Source organism: Eublepharis macularius, chromosome 1 (genome assembly GCF_028583425.1).
Source record: "Eublepharis macularius isolate TG4126 chromosome 1, MPM_Emac_v1.0, whole genome shotgun sequence".
Classification (NCBI taxonomy): Eukaryota; Metazoa; Chordata; class Lepidosauria; order Squamata; family Eublepharidae; genus Eublepharis; species Eublepharis macularius.
In genome coordinates, this window is record NC_072790.1 from 99,738,076 (window position 1) to 99,758,941 (window position 20,866).

General features: G+C 40.5%; 1 protein-coding gene across 3 annotated transcripts in view; it reads left to right on the forward strand.

The window, feature by feature from the left end:
• Window positions 1-20,866, forward strand: part of RPF2 (ribosome production factor 2 homolog) — a 32,836-nt gene that overhangs the window by 3,017 nt on the left and 8,953 nt on the right. For all 3 annotated transcript variants that reach the window (XM_054996839.1, XM_054996848.1, XM_054996856.1), the window contains 5 exons: window positions 4,225-4,262; window positions 6,371-6,410; window positions 9,518-9,599; window positions 10,353-10,429; window positions 13,229-13,328. In XM_054996839.1, coding sequence (XP_054852814.1) covers window positions 4,225-4,262; window positions 6,371-6,410; window positions 9,518-9,599; window positions 10,353-10,429; window positions 13,229-13,328 — 337 coding nt within the window. The remainder of the gene's footprint in view (window positions 1-4,224; window positions 4,263-6,370; window positions 6,411-9,517; window positions 9,600-10,352; window positions 10,430-13,228; window positions 13,329-20,866) is intronic.

Below are 20,866 nucleotides of genomic sequence, written 5' to 3' on the forward strand. Positions count from 1 at the left end.
ATTATAATTGCCTCCCTGTGGAAACATTCCATGTTGGCAGTGATATTGGTTACATTGTAGTAGGAGTGGAGAAGTATGAAGTACAGGTGGGTTATTTTGGTAAAGTGTCAGTGGGAGCAGAGAGGGACAACAGCTGCCCTGCAAACTGGGGAGCTATAAGATCTCAGTAAACATGCATAAGCAAGTGGTGACTTCAGTACCAGGAAGAAGACAGAAAGGATCTTCATGGTAGAAATGAAACTGTAATTCTATTTCTCTTTCAGTCACTTATGCCCACCTCTTTTGGGATATAGCAGGGACAGTTGTGGTGCTTCTGGTAGTCCATAATTGAAAGTTTGCTGTCATGGATATGGCCAGGAATATAGGGGAACAGTTGCTGGTCCTGACCAAAAAGATCACAAAGAATGTTTCTGCATGCGAGAAACGAAGCTGGCTTGTTCTCTCAGCTAAACATTTCAAATAGGGAGTCTAGAGACCCACAATAGAATAGCCTTGGAGAGGGGCAAGAAACAAAGGGGTAATGCAATAAAGTGACCTTTTGTAGATTAAAAAAAGTCTAACCCATATCAAGAGATAATGTGCTTGGGCTCAGGTGCAAGAATATTTAGCTTCACAGAAGCAAAGATAGCATTCAAGGATGGAGTTGAATATCTTTTTAAAAATACATAAAATTTATTTCAACTATAGATACCTTTGTATGGTGTTTGAATTTACAAGATAATAAGTAAACCAGGAATGTGTATCCTTAGCAAGTAGGACAGCTAGCTATTGTTAAGAGATGATTTTAAGAAACTATACATATAGGAAGCTGAACTGATTGGGAACTTCTTAGAAAGGTCTCCTTGCTGGGTACCTGTTTATCTTTGGGTAAGGTATTTTTATGGACTCATGTAATTGCTTTCCATTAATTAGTTGAGCCTGCATGGTGTAGTGGTTAGAGTGTGACGAGGATCTAGGATAGCCATGTTTGAATACCCACTCTGCCATGGGAGCTCACTGAGTGACCTTGGGCCAGTCACACACCCTCAGCCTAACCTGCCTCACAGAGTTGTAGAGATAAAATGGAGGAGAGGAGAATTATGTAAACTACTTTGGGTCCTCATTGGGGATAAAGATGATGTATAAATAAAATAATTATCTATGTAGTAGCAACAGATGGTATCATTTCTTGTTGTTGTTGTTATTGTTAGCTCATCTTTCTTGCTGAGATCTGAGGCAGATTGGACATCGCAAGTGAAAATAAAATATAATCAACAACTAGGACATTCATTGAGCAAAATACAACAATGAACAACAGTTATGACATTCAGTGAAAGAGATACAATAGGATATATTAGTAGAAAATTTGAAAAACAAGCATAAAGCCAAGCACAGAGATGAAATCTTTTTGAAACAAAGCATAGCTACTTTACATGGCATGTTTAGCAACATGGAAACTCCCTAGTAGGCACATGTCTGCATCAGCAGACATTACAGCAGACAGTGCCTGACAGAGTAGCGTATAGTCCCTGCCCCTATCAGTGCATCTTTTTGAGCTACTTCTTACAACACAGTTGTATAATCTAGGTAGAAAGTCCTCGTGAATAATTCAGTTTTGCATAGTCTGTGGAAAGCCAGAAGAGGGGGAGCTTTCCGGACCTCCTCAAGCAGGCCATTCCATAAGGTAGGGGCTACCACAGAGAATGCATGTGTACAGGCAGCTGTTGATTTTGCCAAACTACAGGGTGGCATCTGCAGAAGGCTCTGTCCAGATGAGTGAAGCTGCTATGGCGGAACATAGGGGGAGAGGCGGTTACACAGATATGAATGGCCATGAAGGGCTTTGAATGTGATAGCCATGACCTTGACTTGAATCCAGTAACTGATGGGAAGCCAATAGAGTGACTGCAGAATGGGAGTGATATGCATGCCCTGCCTAGCTCCTGAGATAAAACAAGCTGCAGCGTTCTGCAGCAACTGGAGTCTCCAAGTCAACTTTAAGGGGAGACCTACGTAAAGTGCATTATAATAGCCCAGTCTCAATGTTACTGTGCTATGAATCCAGATGGCCAGATTGGCCGTGGTGGGGGGCATCTTCCAGGCTAGTCTGAGTTGTGAGAAGGCCTTTTTAGCAGCTGCATTTACTCACTTCTCTAGCAGCAGCGCTGGATCTATTATAACCCCTAGGTTCTTAACTGAGTCAGCCCAGGTCAACTGAACCCTGTCAAATGTCGGAAGCACAATTTCTCTCAAGATCTCTGCTTTTCCAACCAGCATCACTTCTGTCTTGTCTGGGTTCAGTTTCAATCTGTTTGCTTTCAGCCAATTGATAACAGCTGTCAGACAGCAAATCATTACCTCTACTGACTCACCAGGGGATTTGGGTAATAAAATACAGAGCCGGATATCATCTGCCTATTGATAGCATCCAATTCCGTAGCTATGAATGAATTCTAAAGGCTTTACCTTGAGGTTGAATAACATGGAGGATAAAATTGCACCTTGTAGAACCCCACATGATAATTTCCACACTGAGGATAGCTGATTTCTAAAGACAGCCCTTTGAGTTTGTCCCATGAGAAATAATTTAAACCAGTTCAAGGCACATCTCCTGATACCAACTTCTGCCTCCAACTTCTCAGCAGGATGGTGTGAGCCAGCAGGATGGTGTGAGCCAGTCTAAAACCAGACTGAAAAGGGTCTAAAGCACCAGAGTTGTGCAAGGAGGCCTGGAGTTGATCAGCTATTACTCTTTCAACCAGAAAAGGTAGATTAGAGACTGGGCAATAATTGGCTGCATCATTTTTGTCTAATGATGGTTTTTGAAGTAGTGGGCAGATGACCACCTCTTTGAGAGGCTGAGGAAAGGTGTCTTGAGTTAGTGACTGATTTATAATAGACATCAAGGGCTCCTTTATGCAGTTTTAGTAGCCAGGATTGGCATGCTAATTGTCTGTTCTTGAACCAGTGAAGATACAGATATAGAGGTCAAAAGGTGAGATACTTAAAACCGTTGGGATGGACATGAATTAGCCAATGCAGTGGTTGCAGAAAAGAGATGTTTCTTTGCTGCTGTCACCACTGCTTCATAAATCTTCCAGAGGGCTTGGAAGCATGTTCTATCAGCTTCAGCATGAGTTTTCTGCCAGCATCTTTCCAGACATCTTCCAGTCCTTTTCAGATCCTTCAACTCTTATGATGAACCATGGGGGTTGTTTCTGCTGCAAGAGAAGGAAAGATCAGCAAGGAGCAATCTCGTCAATACCTTTAGGGAGCTTCAAATTGTGTACTTCCACCGCTGCCTCAATAGGTTCTGAGTTTGGAATTCTAAAATCGCCTAGCATGTTTAGGAATCCAGAAAGATCCATGAGCCCTCGTGGATGGATCTTTTTAACTGGGCCCCCATTTTGTGGGATAAGAGGGCCATATTCAGCCTTGACTTCCATGGTTTTGGCTGAATCTCTAGTCATGAAAGATGACCTTCCTTCAAAGGCTCAGAGTAAAAGATTAAGTTCAAGTTGTGGGCCTTTTCATGTGTGGGGCCTGTCACTATTTGAGAGAGACTTCAGGCTGTCAAGGAGGCTATAGTCCTGGGCTGGCCCTGATGTGGAGTATTCAGCATGGATATTGTAGTCACCCAGAACTATCAGTCTAGGTGTCTCCAGCACCATGTCCAAGAGCATCTCTGCCATCTCAGAAAGGGTGCCTGTTGGGAAGCTAGGTGGCTGGTAGACCAGCAGAATACCCAATGAATCCTTAGTTCCTCATGTAAGGAGCATACAGTCAATGTCTGCTATAGTTTGTATCAGGAGTCTACAGAAGCTGAAAGTCTCATGGAGTACAATAGCAACACCACCTCCCCTGCTACCTGTGCAGAGTTGGTGGAGGTACTCATAACCTGGTAGAGTTAGCTGGGACAGACACAACCACACCATTTTTTTCCAATCATGTCTCAGTTATGCAAGCTAAGTCAATTCCCTCCTGCAACAATGCGGTCAAGTGGGTAGATTTGTGCCTCACTGATATAGCGTTGCATAGCATTAGAGAAAAAGTGGGGGAAGAAGAGGTCTTTGCATCATCAGCTCTAGAGTGATCTTCTAGAACATTGCTTGGGAGCTGAGTGAATGGTAATATTCTTATTAATCTGAACTCTACTTTGTCTGTATCCTATCTGAACAGATTTCTCTGGTACTTTAGTGATGAACAAGTTTCACTGAAAAAATCCACTTTTTCTTTTTTTTACAGTATGCTCTGAAAAAGCCCTTTGCTGTCCTATATAAAAAGTAAGTAGTGTTTTCCTCAATCAAATGCATGTGATTTTTTTTGGAGTTATCTGACGGTATTTTATCCAGCTTCAGTACAGCTAATTGGTTCACTCAGGCTGTCAAACAAGAAGTAGAATGTTACTTAATACAGAAGAAGGATATGTTAAACTTTGGGTTACTCTGATTAGAAATATTATTTTGATCTGTTTGGATTGAAATTGGCTGTTCAGAAAAAATGGAACATATGAACGCTTACCAGGATTTAGCCACTAGTTCTCCTAGATCTCTCTATTTATTTATTTAAAGCAAATTCAGGGTGGCTTACAAAACTGAAGTAAAATTTCACAGTGAAGCAATCAACATAAAACAATAACCATCAACACATGTAACAAAATCTTGGCAGAACATGCCTCGAAACCAACCGATCAGACTGAAAAAGCCCTCTGAAATAATATTTTAGAAAAGTGACCAACAAGGAAGATCTCAGCACCTTCTTTTACTTCAGAGCAGAGAGAAGCAGTAAGTGAGAAGGCTCATACAGCTGAGTGCAAACTTCTCTGGGAGACTCCAAAACAATTTATCTCTGCTGGGGTAATCCTAGCTGGCCCCCAGCTTCAAGATCATTTTCTTTCATTTATATTCATTTATTTACAATATCTATAATCCCACCTTTCTGCTCAGTCAGAGTCACCAAGGCAGCTATCAAGTAGAACAGACATGAAAAAATACATTGTTAAAATCAGCGCTAAAAATGTGTATAAAACTCCAAACAGCAGGTCAACACACAAGGCAGAAATGAGGGATAAAGGGAATACTAGGCAAACAAAAAGTCTTTGTCCCCTGGCAGGTGATGGTATGGGACAAACCTTGGAGAGAGTACTATAATCTTGGTGCCATGACCAAGAAGGCATTCTCTTGGGTTGCCACCTGTCTATCCTCTGAAAGCAGGAGTATCTGCAACAGGGCCTCAGAAGACGACCACAGAGTAGGTTAGTGTTTGTGCAGGAGTTTGTGGTCCTTCATGACTGAGGCTGCGGTTCTAAAAACACTCTCCTGGAACTAAGCCTCATTGTCTAAAATGGGGCTTATTTCTGAGTACATCTGCATGGGATTACTTCCAGAAACGCTTAAATTTCCAAATAGCTGTCCTTTAAAAAAAGCATCCTTGATAACTGAGGTTAAAGAAAGCATTATATAGCCTTAAATATATGTAGTTAAGGTGGAAAGTACTGTCAAGTCACAATCGACATGGTGATCGCATAGGGTTTGCAACACAAGAGACATTGCCATTGCATGCCTCTGCGTAGCACCCCTGGACTCCCTTGATGGTTTCCTATCCAAATACAACTCTGGGCCAGCCCTGCTTAGCTTCTGAAATCTGGTGAGATTGGGTCAGCCTGGGCAGATCAGGGCTGTAGTTAAGATAGACTGTATGATTTACTTGTTCCATTCAAGCGGCTTGCATGTAACATCTGTATCAAGACATATCAAAAGGATTATCACCAGGAATGCTGAATCCCCATAAAAAACTTTCCAGTTTGGCAATCCAGATGTCTGTCAGAATGTTGCCACCCTTGCAGTTGCAATGGCATAAGATCTTTTATTTTATTGAGCAGAGCTATTTATATCACAGAGATATGAAACCTATAACTATTAGTGTGTTTTGAGTGTTGTGGTATGGTTTGATGCTCTGGTCCTTGGCCAATACTTGGTATATAATGTGTAAATAACTTATCAGATTTACTGATATAGGATGTGGTAATGACTAGCCAGGATAGCTTGGGTAGCTTTAAAATGGATTAGATATTTTCATACAGGATGCCTAGGGACTATGATTGAAATGAAGCCCCCATGTAAACTGGCAGTATTGGGGGCTTACAACAGGAGATGGAGGCATCCATTTTGCCCTGCTTAAGGCCTTCTTAGAAACATCTAGTTAGCCACTGTTGAAGGCTGTATGGTAGACTAGACTAGCTGTTGGCCAGTCATAGCATTGAATTAGCATTATGCTGGCAAGTGAAACAGGTCTTTTCAATACAGCATTTCTAAAATTACGAAGTAAAGCTTGCAGTCATGTTGTGCTAGAAATTGGAGGGGAGAAAATTAAATTGTCGTCTTTTCTTCAGAAAAAATATTTCAAGACCCTTTGAAGATCCAACATCATTGGTGAGTGTAGCATTTTAGCCCTCTTATTTTGTCCCCTGGAGTGTAATACTTATAACGGGTCCCCCCTGTGTTGTTCTGAAATAACCTGTATTGTGCTGCTTTTCTGGCTTCCTTAATGTTCCCAAATGATTTTCACTGTCACCAAAGGCTCTCATCTTAGATCTCTCAGTTTAACCCAAAGAATAGGAAGGCTTAGTTATATTTGGTAGAATGAAAGAACGGTCAGCGTGTGGGTGTGGTTTCGAAGTAAAAAGGGATCCTTTATACTAAATGAAATAGACATTTTACTGAAACAGAAATAATTTATTTAGAAGTATATATGTGTAATGGTTTCAAGGTGGTTCAAAAGAATAATGGTTTCATTAAGACTACTATTTTCTTGGTTGCAAGACAGGTACAGGGCTTCTTCTAATTTTCTAAACAGACTTAGTGTCAAAGACTTATTTCCCTCAGTTGCCATTTAGGTTAATACCATAACCTCCACTCCAAATTCTCTCAGCCTTCAGCACCTCTCTTCTTCCTCTCTGTCTTGTGCTCTGCATGCTGGCATGGTCTAAACTCGTTTGGAGTAGGGCCATCTGTTTGGCTGGCTAGACTGAGGAGTGCAGAGCAGCAATGGGCCTACACCTGGAGCTGGATGTTTGGAGCTGGAGCACAGGGCTTGTGCCTAATGGACTGTTTGATCCAACAGTGCAGCCTTGTCAAGCATCAACCTAAATAGCCTGAGCAGTAATCTGGCTGGGCTACATCTGCTGGCAAGTACTGAGGCTCTTGAGGCTGGGCTGGGCTGGGCTCTGGTCAGGATCCTGCAAGGAATTACCACTCTCGATGATTGCCAGCTAGCCGGGCAGTTCGCCTCCTCTGTGGTGTCTGAGCCTGGTTCCTATGCCTGTGGAGTAGAAGAGGATCCTGGGGGGCTGCAGGCCTGGGTCCATGTCTTGTCTGGTAGAGGCCTAATGGTTATCTCAGGGGTTGGCAGTGAGGGCTCACTTGCAGGCTGTGGCAGGGCTGCCTCTGGTGCAGGTGGAGTATTGTCAGCAGGTGCTTCTGTAGCATCAGGTCCTCCCGGGCCTCTGGTGCCCTGCTCCTCAGGCTCTTCTTTTGAGCCTTCTGGGTCAGAGTCACTGGTCTGGTCAGAGGGGATTATGACACATTTTCCCTCAGAACAACTCTCAAACTGCAGTTCACTCAGTCCCCTAGGATACAGCTACTGTCCAGTCATAATACGTGAAATTCACCCATCCAGCCCCCATCCTTCTTACCTTAGAGGCCTGCATTTTAAATCATAGCAAACCTACATTCAAAACCCCACATCAATTTAAAGAAATAAAACATACACAATATTTACTTAGCAAAACATTAATGAATGTAAAAAATCCTTGTGTACTTTACTGCAAACGAGTGGCCTTGTTTGCATGAAAGTAGACCAAGAAAATAAGAATCAAAGGAGAAATATCCTATAACATATGGAGTGAAGTATACTAGTAGATGAATATTGGGATTCTGTTAAAATTAATGTAGTTGAGTCAAGGAATTCCTTTGGCAATTTGTTGGTTTCTTTCTGCCAGATTAAATTGGCTACAGTGTACTGCTTTGCCTCTAGGTAGAGCTGTTGTAGAGGAGACAGGATCCTCTAGCTTCATTTTCCTTCAGATAAAATATTGCCTAACTTGTGGTGGCATGGCAAATAGGCTTATGTGCATTCTAGCCAGGGTAGACAAATTAAATACGTTGATTAGAGGCTATACAATAAGAAGTATTTCCATGGAATCACATTGATAATGAGCTGCCCATGGGCCCCACAGGAATTATGAGCACAAAAAGAGCAGTATGTAATTTCCTTACCTTGATTTATGGCTGGTACCATCATTGTAACTCAGGCTTGTAACAAAAGTCAACCCTACCCCTTCTCCTACCAAACAATCTCCTGCCAGACATAATAAAAGTTAATTGAAATTCTCCAAACCTTTTTTGATTTAACTGCTCAGGTAAATCTATTTCGTAACATAAAGAAAGTGTAGGCAGCCCAGTGCTCAGTTTTATCATCAGTGATACCAGTGGAAGCTGGAGTTTGTGTTTGTACTTGATGTTACCTGGAGAACAGTAGTGGAAGTCTGAATGCAGGTTTTGGAGAATACTGACAGCACTAGACTGTACAGAATTTTATGAGGACTGATCTTGATTGGGTCGTGATACTTCTGTGGGTTGAGGCCAGTAATGGCACATGCTTTAGGGGCTTTTAAGCTTAATCATCTAGTAGTATTCTTCCCCAGATGCCCTCCAGAGCAGCACCCTGTGAGGGGTTGCTGATAGAGGGGATGCCGCTGATAGAAAAATATGCATTCTCTTTGCATCGGGAAATGCTTTACGCATGTGCCTCTTGGGATCCTGGCCCATATTTTTACAGTTCTTTAGGATGGGCTTGTGATTAGACTTGTAAAAGATTTTAATTGTCTTATAATAATTTATATGTAGAAATAAGTCTGTATTTAAAAACACAGCAGTGAGGTTTGCCACTTAGGACTGAAACAGACATGACACAGGCATTCCATATAAGCCTTTTCAACTTTAAATGGCATTTACCATGTGGATTAGCAGGCCAGCAATCATTTGCCAAGACAAGAACATCACTGGTATGCTAAATGTACTTGTACATGGGCCAACTTGTATAGCAACTACATTGAAACATGACAGGAATGCATAGAATGTCTATATGGCGGGCCCTTGACTGAGTTTACTGAACTGTAGTTACAGATGAATTTAGCTGACCTTGACCTGACTTTTCCTCTGCTGTATCACAACTGCTTTTGAAATCCTCCCCCCACCCCCACCCCAAGTTCAAGGAACTGAAGTCCAGAGCCCCAGTGGATGTTCATGGCTGATTGGCTGGTTCTCTGGATTGTGTGATCCATGTTGGCCACACTTTCATAAATAAAACAAGGTCTTAATTTCTCAACAGAGTCAATTAGCTTTAATCTGGGAATAAACAGGCGATGTAGTTTTCTCTGTTGGCAAAGTTGAAAGCTGCTAAGTAGTTCAGCATTGAAGGTTAGCTATTGTATTGTTCTTCAGCATGTTTCTAAACAGTCTCTCTTTTTAATTAATAGGAATTTTTTTCCAAGAAATCAGACTGTTCTCTATTCCTGTTTGGATCACATAATAAGAAGAGACCTAATAATTTGACAATAGGTAATATGTTTATTTTTTATGAGTTAGAAGGAAGTGATGCATCAAAAACAGGAGTGAGAAACATGTGGCTGATAGCCACGTGAAATCCTGAGAATTTCAGCTTAGTTTCCCCCACTCACCTCTGATGAACAAATCTTGGGGGAAAGTATTTGGCAGTGTACTTGAAAGGATCAGAAACCAGACTTAGGTTTTCAGATTGCGTCTTTCTAAGCGTATCTTGTTATCATTCCATAAATATGCAAGCACAGCACTTAATCATGTTTGATAAACAGGTTTGGCTTGTGATGAGAGGAACTATTGTACTTTCTTGTTACCTTTTTCTTATCACTCCTCATGTGTAAATTGCTTTTATACCAGTTCACCATTGCAACAACATTCTGGGAAGTTTGAGGCTGAACTAGCAATTTGATTAAGGCGAATGAAAATTTAACTGCCAGCCTCGCTAGTATGCTCATGCTCAAATTTCTAATGCTAAGAATCCCTTCTTATTTATTTAAAACATTACCCTGCTTTTTCCCTTCAAATAAGGACCTTCGTGTATGTGGCTCATCTGCTACAATAAAAGAGGAAGCTAGTCAGTTGCAAATAATTAACTCGTTGCTGACATTGACCTGATGCATGAAAATTATGGTATTTACATGTACTGGGGGTGGTTATGCACATTAGCTGTAATTCTGTTACGCATCATTCTCCAAAATGCAAGTATGTCCTGAACACTCCTTACCAAGGACCACATTTAATTTACTTTGATAGGTCGTATGTATGATTATCATATTCTGGATATGGTTGAGCTGGGCATTGAGAAGTTTGTGCGTCTCAGAGATATCAAGGTAAGCTGTTTTTAAATAACATCGGCTAGTTTATTATTAGCAGTTCATTTGCTGAAATGAGAGGTTTGGGGTTTTGTCACCAAAATTGTCATTAGGCATTGGAAAGAAATGTATACATTTGCCTCCTGTATGTGCTGTGTGCTCTACTTTATAAATATCATAGAAATTGGTCAATAATAGAAATATTTCTGCTTCTTAAAATTTTAAAAAACAGTCCTAATTTGCTCTTACTGGTATTGACAGAGGGTCAGATCCACCACTGGAATGGTACTTTCCATTAGCAGAGGAGGGGAAGGCAGTTGTTGCCCATCCCCCCCCCTTCTTCACTCGCACTGTTCTTAAGAGCAGAGTTTTAGTGTTCGATGTGTTGCAGCTGGTGTGTATGTGGCGAGGAGAGTCCCATACTGAGCAGTGTTTTGGATCCATTCCAGAGCTGTTGAATTAAGTACAAGACAAGAATTAATACTTAACATTGAGTGTATTTTTTAACTTTTGGTTTGAAAGTAAGATGCAAGGTCTTTTATTTCAAAATTTTAGAAGTCAGAATTAAAACTTGGTGAGAACGTCGCAGCAAAGCTCAATTTGCCTTTTTAGCAGTACTTATGACGAAGGCTTACCTCTTCCTGATATGTGCCTGGATAATACCACTTGCAATGCAGGTAGAAGCAGTCACAGTTAAAGCTCTTCTACAAGAGTACAACTCCTACAACCTGTTGGGGAGAAGACTACACTGTCGCTTTTCCCAAAGCAGCTGGTTTTCTAAAGGAAGGGATTTTTTTCATAGGGGAGCAATGAATTAAATGAGTCCCTGGTGCAGCTTGCAGCCCTTACTGCTACCGTAAGAACTGCACCTTGTTTGATTGTGGAGTAGGAATGTGTCAGACAGCTTTCTAGTTGCTCAGAGTCCCTACTTCAGAACAGACAACCAGGAAAAGGAAACTTTGCAGTAAAGGAATTGTTTCCCCTCTTTAAAAATCTTATGTATGTTAATAGTTTTGGCTTAATTTATAACCTGCTGTTTAAAAAGAAATGCAAGCAGAAATAACCAGCACCTTCTCAGCAGTAAAGTATTACATAAACCAGGAACACTGGTGAAAACTTGGCCCTGATCCAGCAAAGCAGACAAAAAAATTGCACAATTAGGGCTCTTCCCTGTGTTTACACTTCTGTGTTCCCTTGCAATCTGTGAGGTTTTTAAAAAAACTCACGTGGAAGCAACTAGTGTCATATGGGACATAGCAGCATCAAGGTTTACAAAGGCATTTGGGCAGGTGTAAAACTTGCTGCCGGATCAAGTCTGATGGGAGCTATAGCTTTAGTTCTGCCTAATCATGATGATCAGATTTTTTATTGGTATAATTGCGGTCAGTGAATTAGACTTTTTTTGAACCACAAAAATGACCTGCCTCAGGTCATTTCTTACAAATTCCCCTTCACATATTATTTATGCTACCGGAGAGAACTGATTAATTGTTCTTTCCTTTGGCTGGAACATGAGTGAAGTGCATTGTGAGCTCCTTGTTTCACTGGTGGTTTTCTTTTTATGTTCCCCTCAGCCTTTAATTTGTCCTTGAATATAAAAAGAATAATTAGAGTTAGGTTTTAGCAGGGGGTGCGGGGAGTAGCTCAGGGTAATAGGCAAATAAGCATTCACATCTTGGTTGGGTGTGCGTACCATCTATGATATTATTTCTTAAGCGTCGGTGGCAGCCCAGCTAATGGGTGTTTGCATTCTTGTGAATGAATTACCAGTCCATTAGCTGTGTAAGCCAAATGAGTGCAGCTCAGCAAATAGCCCGTAGCACTGAATTGGACAGGCTTTCATCCAGATGTTGGCAACACTTGTCGCAGTAGGCACTAATTGCAGCCAAAGGGTTAGCTATCCCTATAATATCTTAATTGTTGAATATATTGTCTGTAAGTGGCCTCAATTTTGGCAATGCAGCACAGAAATAGAAATCAATGTAGTTGTTTTTCCCCAACAAAAAAATTCTCAATGGATCCTTTTGTATTAGTATCATCTATGGCTGTCTATGAAGCCACCACCCTTTGGATTTCTGGTGTGGTCTTTCCTTGCCCTCTGAGCCCAGGAGCATCCAACAGCATTACATAGGGGTAGGCAGGAATGCAGGCCCTCTAGGTTCCGTCCAGGTGTCCTTGTATGGCTTGTGGGCCATAATAAAAAGACTTACTATCCAAGTGTGCCTTAAGCCTATGCTGTTAGTGCTGCTCCTAGTCCCTTCAGAATGCCCCTTTGCCACTTGCATTAGTGACTCCTGTTTTCCAGGATCCCCAGATCTAACCCCAGATGATGGGTTAGATCCCCAGAACACTCCCATTTGTTCAAGAGCTCTTGTGCAAGTGGAAACCCAAGGAAATCATTGCAAAGAGCCCTTGAGCTAAGTCATATTGACTGTATCCTGCCTTGATTTATACAAGTATTGTGCAAGGTGCATTTCAACAACCCTTCCCCCAATAATGATCTCCTTTGATCAAATAATATTGTGCCTCCAGATGGAACTGTTATGATTGCATTAAATAGACTTTTGATTGTACACAGCAACGCTATGTGAACGTGAATAGCAGGCATCGTTTTAAGGGTGGGGAGAAAGACTTGGGGTTTATTTAATTTTGATTTTAAAATATTTAACGTGTAAGCTGCGTTGAACCCTGTGGAAGGCAGGGTATAAATGTTTTAATAAATAAATAAAATTCCTGTTCCCACTGTTGCATGGTGTGGCCCAACCTGCTGCCTTTCCCTCCCCTTCTACTAATTTTTTTTCAATGTTTGTATAATAGAATAGCAAGTGTCCTGAAGGAACAAAGCCCATGTTGATATTTGCGGGTGATGCCTTTGATTTAAGTGAAGACCATCGAAGATTAAAAAGTCTACTCATCGGTAAGCATTTCTGTGTAGCTACATTTGTTTATCTTTCAGTTAGCATTTATTTATCTGGATGATTTTTATCCAGATCTCATCCCATCCCATACTTCTACAAGGAGTAGTCAGGGTAGTTTCCAGTATAACCATGCAGTACATGTCCCAAATATAAATCAACAATAAAATGAAACCAAATTAAGATACAGAAAGTAGCAAAGAAACAGAATGCAGCAAAATATAGTAAAGACTGAAAATGCAGACTAAAAATATCATTATAAATCCTCTATATCAAATTACTTATGTTTTGTTTCAGCAGTGTTTCACTTCCGTATTCACGTATTTGAATTTTATGCTGCTTTTTCAAATTTCTGCAATGCATACCTGTTACATTGTTTATTGAATGGCCCAGTTGTTAATCATATTTTCTTATACCATGTAATCCGCCTTGAGTCTTATTGGGAAAGGCAAACTATAAATAATATAAATAGTTGGACAAACAGTGACAGCAGTAGCTGGGGCGCTTTTTATCAGTTCTGGCTGGTAAGCCAGCTGTGTCCCTTCCTAGGTGGGAAAGATCCTGCCACTGTGGTGCATGTCCTGGTAACATCTAGATTAGATTACTCTAGTGTGCTCTATGTGGGGCTGCCCTTGAAGACTGTCCATAAGCTGCCATTGGTACAGAATGCTGTGGCTAGGATGTTGACTGGAGTGGGTTATAGGGACCATATCACTCCAATCTTGTTCCATCTACACTGGCTCCTGATTTGTTTCCGTACCCAATTCAAGGCACTGGGATTGACCTTTAAAACTCTATACAACTTGGGACCAACATACCGTAAGGACCGCTTTCTCCCAGATGAGCCTACTCATCAACTCTGGTCATCTTCGGAGGCCTTGCTTCTGGTGCCCTCGCCATATGAAGCTAAATGGGTAGCAACCTGAGAAAGGGCATTCTCAGTCATGGAACTGAAACTTCGGAACTCTCCCCAGGGAGAGTCACCTGTCTCCCTCTGTCATTGTCTTCTGTCAGTGGGTGAAGACCGTTTGTTTGTTTGTTTGTTCAGCATACCCCCAGGAAACTCTTATTGACCCTCCTCCTTGGTTGTGTGTGTATGAGTTTGTTTATATGGGGGCCCTGTTTGGCTGGCAGGGTGGCATATAATGTTATAAATAAATAAAAATGTTAGAGTTTTGAAGTCTTGAAAGACCAATGAAGGTTTGTTTTGTTGTAATATTTATGGCAAGAACTGTAATACCCTGAATTAAATTGCTGGTTTTGTTGTGTCAAATCATCTTCTGGTTACTCTGAATCACGAACTAATTACTGTCTTCTCTAAGTTAACTTGGTACTGAGAAAGCCACATTCTAGCTTCAGACCTTTAATTTTGGGGGGTAGATACTATGTTCATTCAGGCCAGTGGAACTGCTGTACTCAAGTGCGCCCATTAATCCAGGTCTTCCAAAGATAGGACAGGGAAGGTGACATTTTATAGCCTGATCTTTTCAGATCTTGGAAGCTAAGCAGGGTTGGTTCTTGGATGGGGAACCACCAAAAAACACTCTGCAGAGGAAGACAATGGCAAACCACCTTTGCTTCTCACTTATCTTGAAAGCTCCTTGCTGGGGTTGCCATAAGTAGATTGTGACTTAACAGCACATAACGCACGCACACATAAAGATAGAATCTTTAAAAAGAGATCTTTCTCCCCATTCCTCCTCCTTTTTTTGTATTTGGGTATCTCTGCAAAAGTAGTTTTAGAATTTTTGTGAATGTTTTCATGCGTGTGTGAAGAGCCTGACCTTTGCCATTCATTTTGGTCAAGAAAGCCAGTGATGCTCTAAGAAATGAGTGCGAGACCTGTTTGAAGAATTTGTCTGCATATTGCAATTTTACTGCCTGACAGGCATTGCTGGTTGGTGACTGTACTACTATATTATGTAGAAAAGAGTCCAGTAGCACCTTTAAGACTAACCAACTTTACTGTAGCATAAACTTTTGAGAATCACAGTTCTCTTTGTCAGATGCATCTGACAAAGAGAACTGTGATTCTCGAAAGCTTATGCTACAGTAAAGTTGGTTTGTCTTAAAGGTGCTACTGGACTCTTTTCTATTTTGCTACTACAGACTAACACACCAAAAACAATTAGGGCTGCCCCGGAAACAGAATACCAACAACTACAAATTACTCTAGAGGGATCACAAACAGTTTTGTATATTTTTAAATTTTTCAAAGTGCTAAAGTACAGTGTACTAATGAATGTGCAACTAGTAAATATATAACAATATAACAATACAGTTAACAATGAACAACATCTACAAACCAGCACAATCAATGTATACAATAAATATAAAGTCATAATATACAGTATAAAGGTCCAGCCGGTGAAGAGTCACAAATATTCTTTCAATTTTAACAGGTGTTATTTTCACAAAAGCGACCAACAGTCAAATGAAGGAGAACTGGAGCTGAATGTAATTTCCAAGCAACCGGCCAGAGCTAAAGCTGAATGTTTCTTTCAACAAACAGCCGACGGGTCTTTGCTAGCAGATTCCCAATTCCTGTTTCGTACATTCACTTCCTCACAGGCATTATTTTTATGTACTGCAATAAAAAATGTACATTATTGCCAAGGATTTTATCAATACTTTCTTAACTACAAAGTGTAACAATTTTATCATTATAAAATACTCACTGGTCACCGGTTGTACTCTAATTTATCACACAGTTGGTAGAGCAGATGGAGTAATGCCGTGAAAGCTACCGTCCACCCACCACTTAAAAGACAATCCATTTAAAAAGACAGCAGCCTCAAATTACAAAGCTAAGTATGAAGTCCATCAATTACAAATAACAAGAAAAAACTATTTCATTATTCAGTCCATAAGGAACCAAGCTGTTGAGCCTATATATCCACTGTGTTTCTAACTGTAAAAGTCTCTTTATACAATCAGTTTGCATAGTAGTTTCCATGCGGTGATTGTAACGCCTACCAATTAATAGTGAAATTGACTGATATAACAAATCCATCTACAGGAAGGGCTATGTATTCAAAAACCTTTTCCACTTCTAAGACATCAAATATAGTATATATTATTCAATGTAGCTGCCCTTTACTGTATGTTGGGAGTACCATGCAACCTTTGAAAACTCGAGTGCAAGAGCATATTTCTCGCATTTGCAACAGGGTAATGGAAGCACCGTTAGTGGAGCATTTTTTGCAAAAACACCACCTGACTAGGGAGCTTAAAGTTTCAGTTCTATGCGTATTGGAAACTACTATGCCTGTGAGGAAGTGAATGTATGAAACTGGAATTGGGAATCCGCTAGCAAAGACCCGTCGGCTGTTTGTTGAAAGAAACGTTCAGCTTTAGCTCTGGCTGGTTGCTTGGAAATTACATTCAGCTCCAGTTCTCCTTCATTTGACTGTTGGTCGCTTTTGTGAAAATAACACCTGTTAAAATTGAAAGAATATTTGTGACTCTTCACCGGCTGGACCTTTATACTGTATATTATGACTTTATATTTATTGTATACATTGATTGTGCTGGTTTGTAGATGTTGTTCATTGTTAACTGTATTGTTATATTGTTATATATTTACTAGTTGCACACTCATTAGTACACTGCACTTTAGCACTTTGAAAAATTTAAAAATATACAAAACTGTTATAACTGTTTGTGGTCCCTCTGGAGTAATTTGTACTTGTTGGTACTACAGACTAACACAGCTAACTCCTCTGGTACTATACTATGTAGAAGCCTCATTTTGTCAAGCGAGTTCTAACCAAATATGCAACCCAATAAGGTCACTGAATGTATGCCAAGTACACGGCAGGTGTTTTGATAGTTTATTTCATTAAGCAAAATGTAACAGCAAAACAAATGGTGAAGGAAGCAGTTTAGGAGGTACTTATGAATGAGTGATGTGCTGATGCAGTTAGGTTCACTGGACTTCTTTTTTACAGTTTGATGTACTGGGAAACTTTGGTGAAAAAATGTTTTCTACTGGGTTTGTCCCAGCTTTGGCACTAGAAAGTTTACAATGAGTCAATGCCCTTGTAAATACCTCATTCTGCTTTAGCACAGGGAATATCAAGTGTCAGATGGACTCTGTTACCAGAGCTTGGTTGACGACATCAGTGTTCTTGGTAAACAACCAGATTTCTGTTGACATCTAAGCCAAAAACAGAAGTTGAAGTTGGAGGGAGTCAGGTGACTACAGTGACTGAGCACATGTCTGGGGAAATGAAGTCATATGGAAGTACTGCAAAAATTTATTGGGCTCTCTTTAAATTGCTTTATGTTAAAGCTTAAGAGCATGTTATGAATATATAGTCAGGCAACTTGTAGCTGTGCCGTATGTGACATATAGAAAAAGGTTAACACTTCTCCTTTTTCATTTTCATATGCTAGCATTGCATTCTGGCTGCATAGAAGTTACTATTGCCATGTTTTTGTCCGAGAAAATTTTTCTCTTACTTTGAGTGCTGCTTGGCACTAATTCAGTGTTTTAATGTATTTTCTTCATTTTCAATTGAATATTGTGAATGAACCTCCAGTTTTGTCGAAGGCTTTCACGGCCGGAGAACGCTGGTTGTTGTGGGTTTTCCGGGCTGTATTGCCGTGGTCTTGGCATTGTAGTTCCTGACGTTTCGCCAGCAGCTGTGGCTGGCATCTTCAGAGGTGTAGCACCAAAAGACAGAGATCTCTCAGTGTCACAGTGTGGAGAAGATGTTGGCAGGTCATTTATATCTACTCAGGAGGGGTGGGGTTGAGCTGAGTCATCCTGTAAGAGTTTCCCAAGGTGTGGAATGCTAATGGCGGGAGGCTTCACTGTATCCTGAGGAGGTTCTTTTGCATATGGATTGGTGCTTGATGTGCTAATCTTCTCTGCAGGGCTATTGTCGGGTATAGAGTGTTTTGTTAGCCTGGTGTTTTTCAGAACTGGAAACCATGCTCTGTTCATTCTTAAGGTTTCTTCTTTCCTGTTGAAGTTTTGCTTATGCTTGTGAATTTCAATGGCTTCCCTGTGCAGTCTGACAAAGTAGTTGGAAGTGTTGTCCAGTATTTTGGTGTCCTGGAATAAGATACTGTGCCCTGTTTGAGGTGGCTATGTTCAGCCACTGCTGATTTTTCAGGTTGTCCAAGTCCGCAGTGTCTTTCATGTTCTTTTATTCTTGTCTGGATGCTACGCTTTGTGGTCCCGATGTAAACTTGTCCACAGCTGCAGGGTATATGGTATACTCCTGCAGAGGTGAGGGGGTCTCTACTGTCTTTTGCTGATTGTAGCATCTGTTTATTTTTCGGGTGGGTCTGGATACTGCTTGAAGGTTATGCTTTTTCATAAGCTTTCCCATCTGATCAGTAATTCCTTTGATATATGGCAAAAACACTTTTCCTGTAGGAGACTGTTTTTCCTTGGGCATAATGAAAACATTAGTGGATCGTGCAAGACGGATATGTGAGCCGCACTTTCTCAATGAGGAAATTAATCATCTAAACCATGCACTTCAGGCAAATGGCTACTCCAGAAATGAAATCCGAAGAGCAATCAAACCCAGGATGAATCAAACAACCAAGGAAAAACCAAGGAATCAAACAACCAAGGAACCTGCAGGCACTAATGGGGTGGGGGTGAAGAGGCTGGGACTTTCTCCTTTCAGTAACCCTTATCATATAAGGCAACCTGTTCCTGTGTGTGAATCCCACTCCCTTCATCATAACTGTGATGTGGAAGTACATCCCATCCATTTTAAGAGAGCTTAATGCAATGCATTTAGAATTCAGACACAGCTGAATGTTCTGAGCTCAGGTGTGAAGGTGGTTAGTGTGCTCTAAGGTACCACCACAAATGCCTTTGATTTGTAGCATTTACATTTTAGAAAGCTCAGTGAGGCTGGTTCTTTAAGAGTGAGAAATTGTGGGAAAACAAATGGGCTGTTGGAGGTGGAGCTGGGAAAAACCTCAAGAGGCTGATGTTCCACAGCAGAGAGACCTTGCAAGAATTGGTGTTCCCCGTGTGGATTTTAACTGAACAATGATCTTTTTGGGAGAAAGAGGTGGAAGAGCAGCATTTTAAGCATTCACTTATTAAAGCATAGGAACAGAACACTTCAAAAGCTACCCATGTAGAATCTCTACCACAATATAAGGAAGTCTGACACTAAAATGTCAGAAAAATATTTTTGTCTGCATTCTCTGATTGGAAATTCAGTAATGCAGCAATAGGGGATGTTCAAACATATAAGATTGATTGGTATTTTTGCACTTCATGTTTCTGGCTTCCTTCTAAATCATTGCTGCCTGAAGAAGCTTGCTTTGGCTGAAATGCTGAGCAAAGAATTCTAAGAAAAATACAGTTGACTCAGAAATCTTAAAATGAAGCTAGAAGTCAACCTGGTGTGTTCATTTTGTACTTTGTCCAGTACTTTTCTTGTTTTTATTAACATGCCTTGCACCCTGGTTTAAGGCCACATTCTTTCTATGGTTTCAACTACAGAACAGTTGAAATTCTTGGATGTGTTTCACCTGCAAACTGCATTACAGATCTGATATGACATGAGTGTCAGAATTAACTAGTATCTAAAGCCAACCTTTTCTCCCTGAAAGCATTGTGTTCCAGTTCTTACCCATAAAATATTTCATGCATCCTCATTTAGAGTTCTTTGAAGTCATCTTTGCATGATTAGGACTTGTTTCAGAAGCTGTTGACTCAGAGTCCCTGTATATGCAGCCAACTATGTTTGAGCTGCACTTTCTTGAACTCCATACCATACACAGGATACTTGTGTGTAAGCTGTAGTGAAATCCACCTACCTATATATGCCTGTAGGGAATTTCTAGTAAAACTTTGTGTTCCTGAGCCTGCCTTTGGAAAGTGCATTATTTTGCATCTTTTCACCCTCCACCAAAACAGGTATAGTGAGTCATGCTGCAGTCTAAGAATTGTCTTAAAATATACATACCAAGCATCATTGTGACATCTTTGTACCTGAGAGACCTCTCATTTCATTTAGTCTGTCTGTCTTTGATATACCTTGAAAATAGGTGCAGGAGTTGAACTGATGTTCTACAATGCCAGAAGTGACCTTTGTCATGTAGTTTGTACCAATGTATAGTTGCAGTTGCTATAAACCAACTAGGGATATTAGGCCTACTAGTCTGGCATTAGAATCAGACTGCAGTTATTAGAAAACAGACACCAATTTACTTGTTTGTAGTACAGGAATAAGATTATGCAGAGGTAGTATTTGGAGTCATTTATGACCTCGGTGTGTAACAGATTCCTAATAACATGAATAATGTTTTGTATTTCAGAACATCAAGGTAATGTTAACAAAAAAATCAATACTGAAAGGTTACCATCTGCTTATCCTAGCTGCTGTCTCAGCATCTGCTTATCTTAAACTACTGCATCAACATAAAGTAGCTGTTGCATTTAAATACCAGTTTCCCATGATTGGGGTCATTGAAACAAGAGACTCTTGGATATTGTTTCACTTTTCTGTGTAACTGAAATCCAATTACTATACTACCTTTTGTGAAATTTTAATTT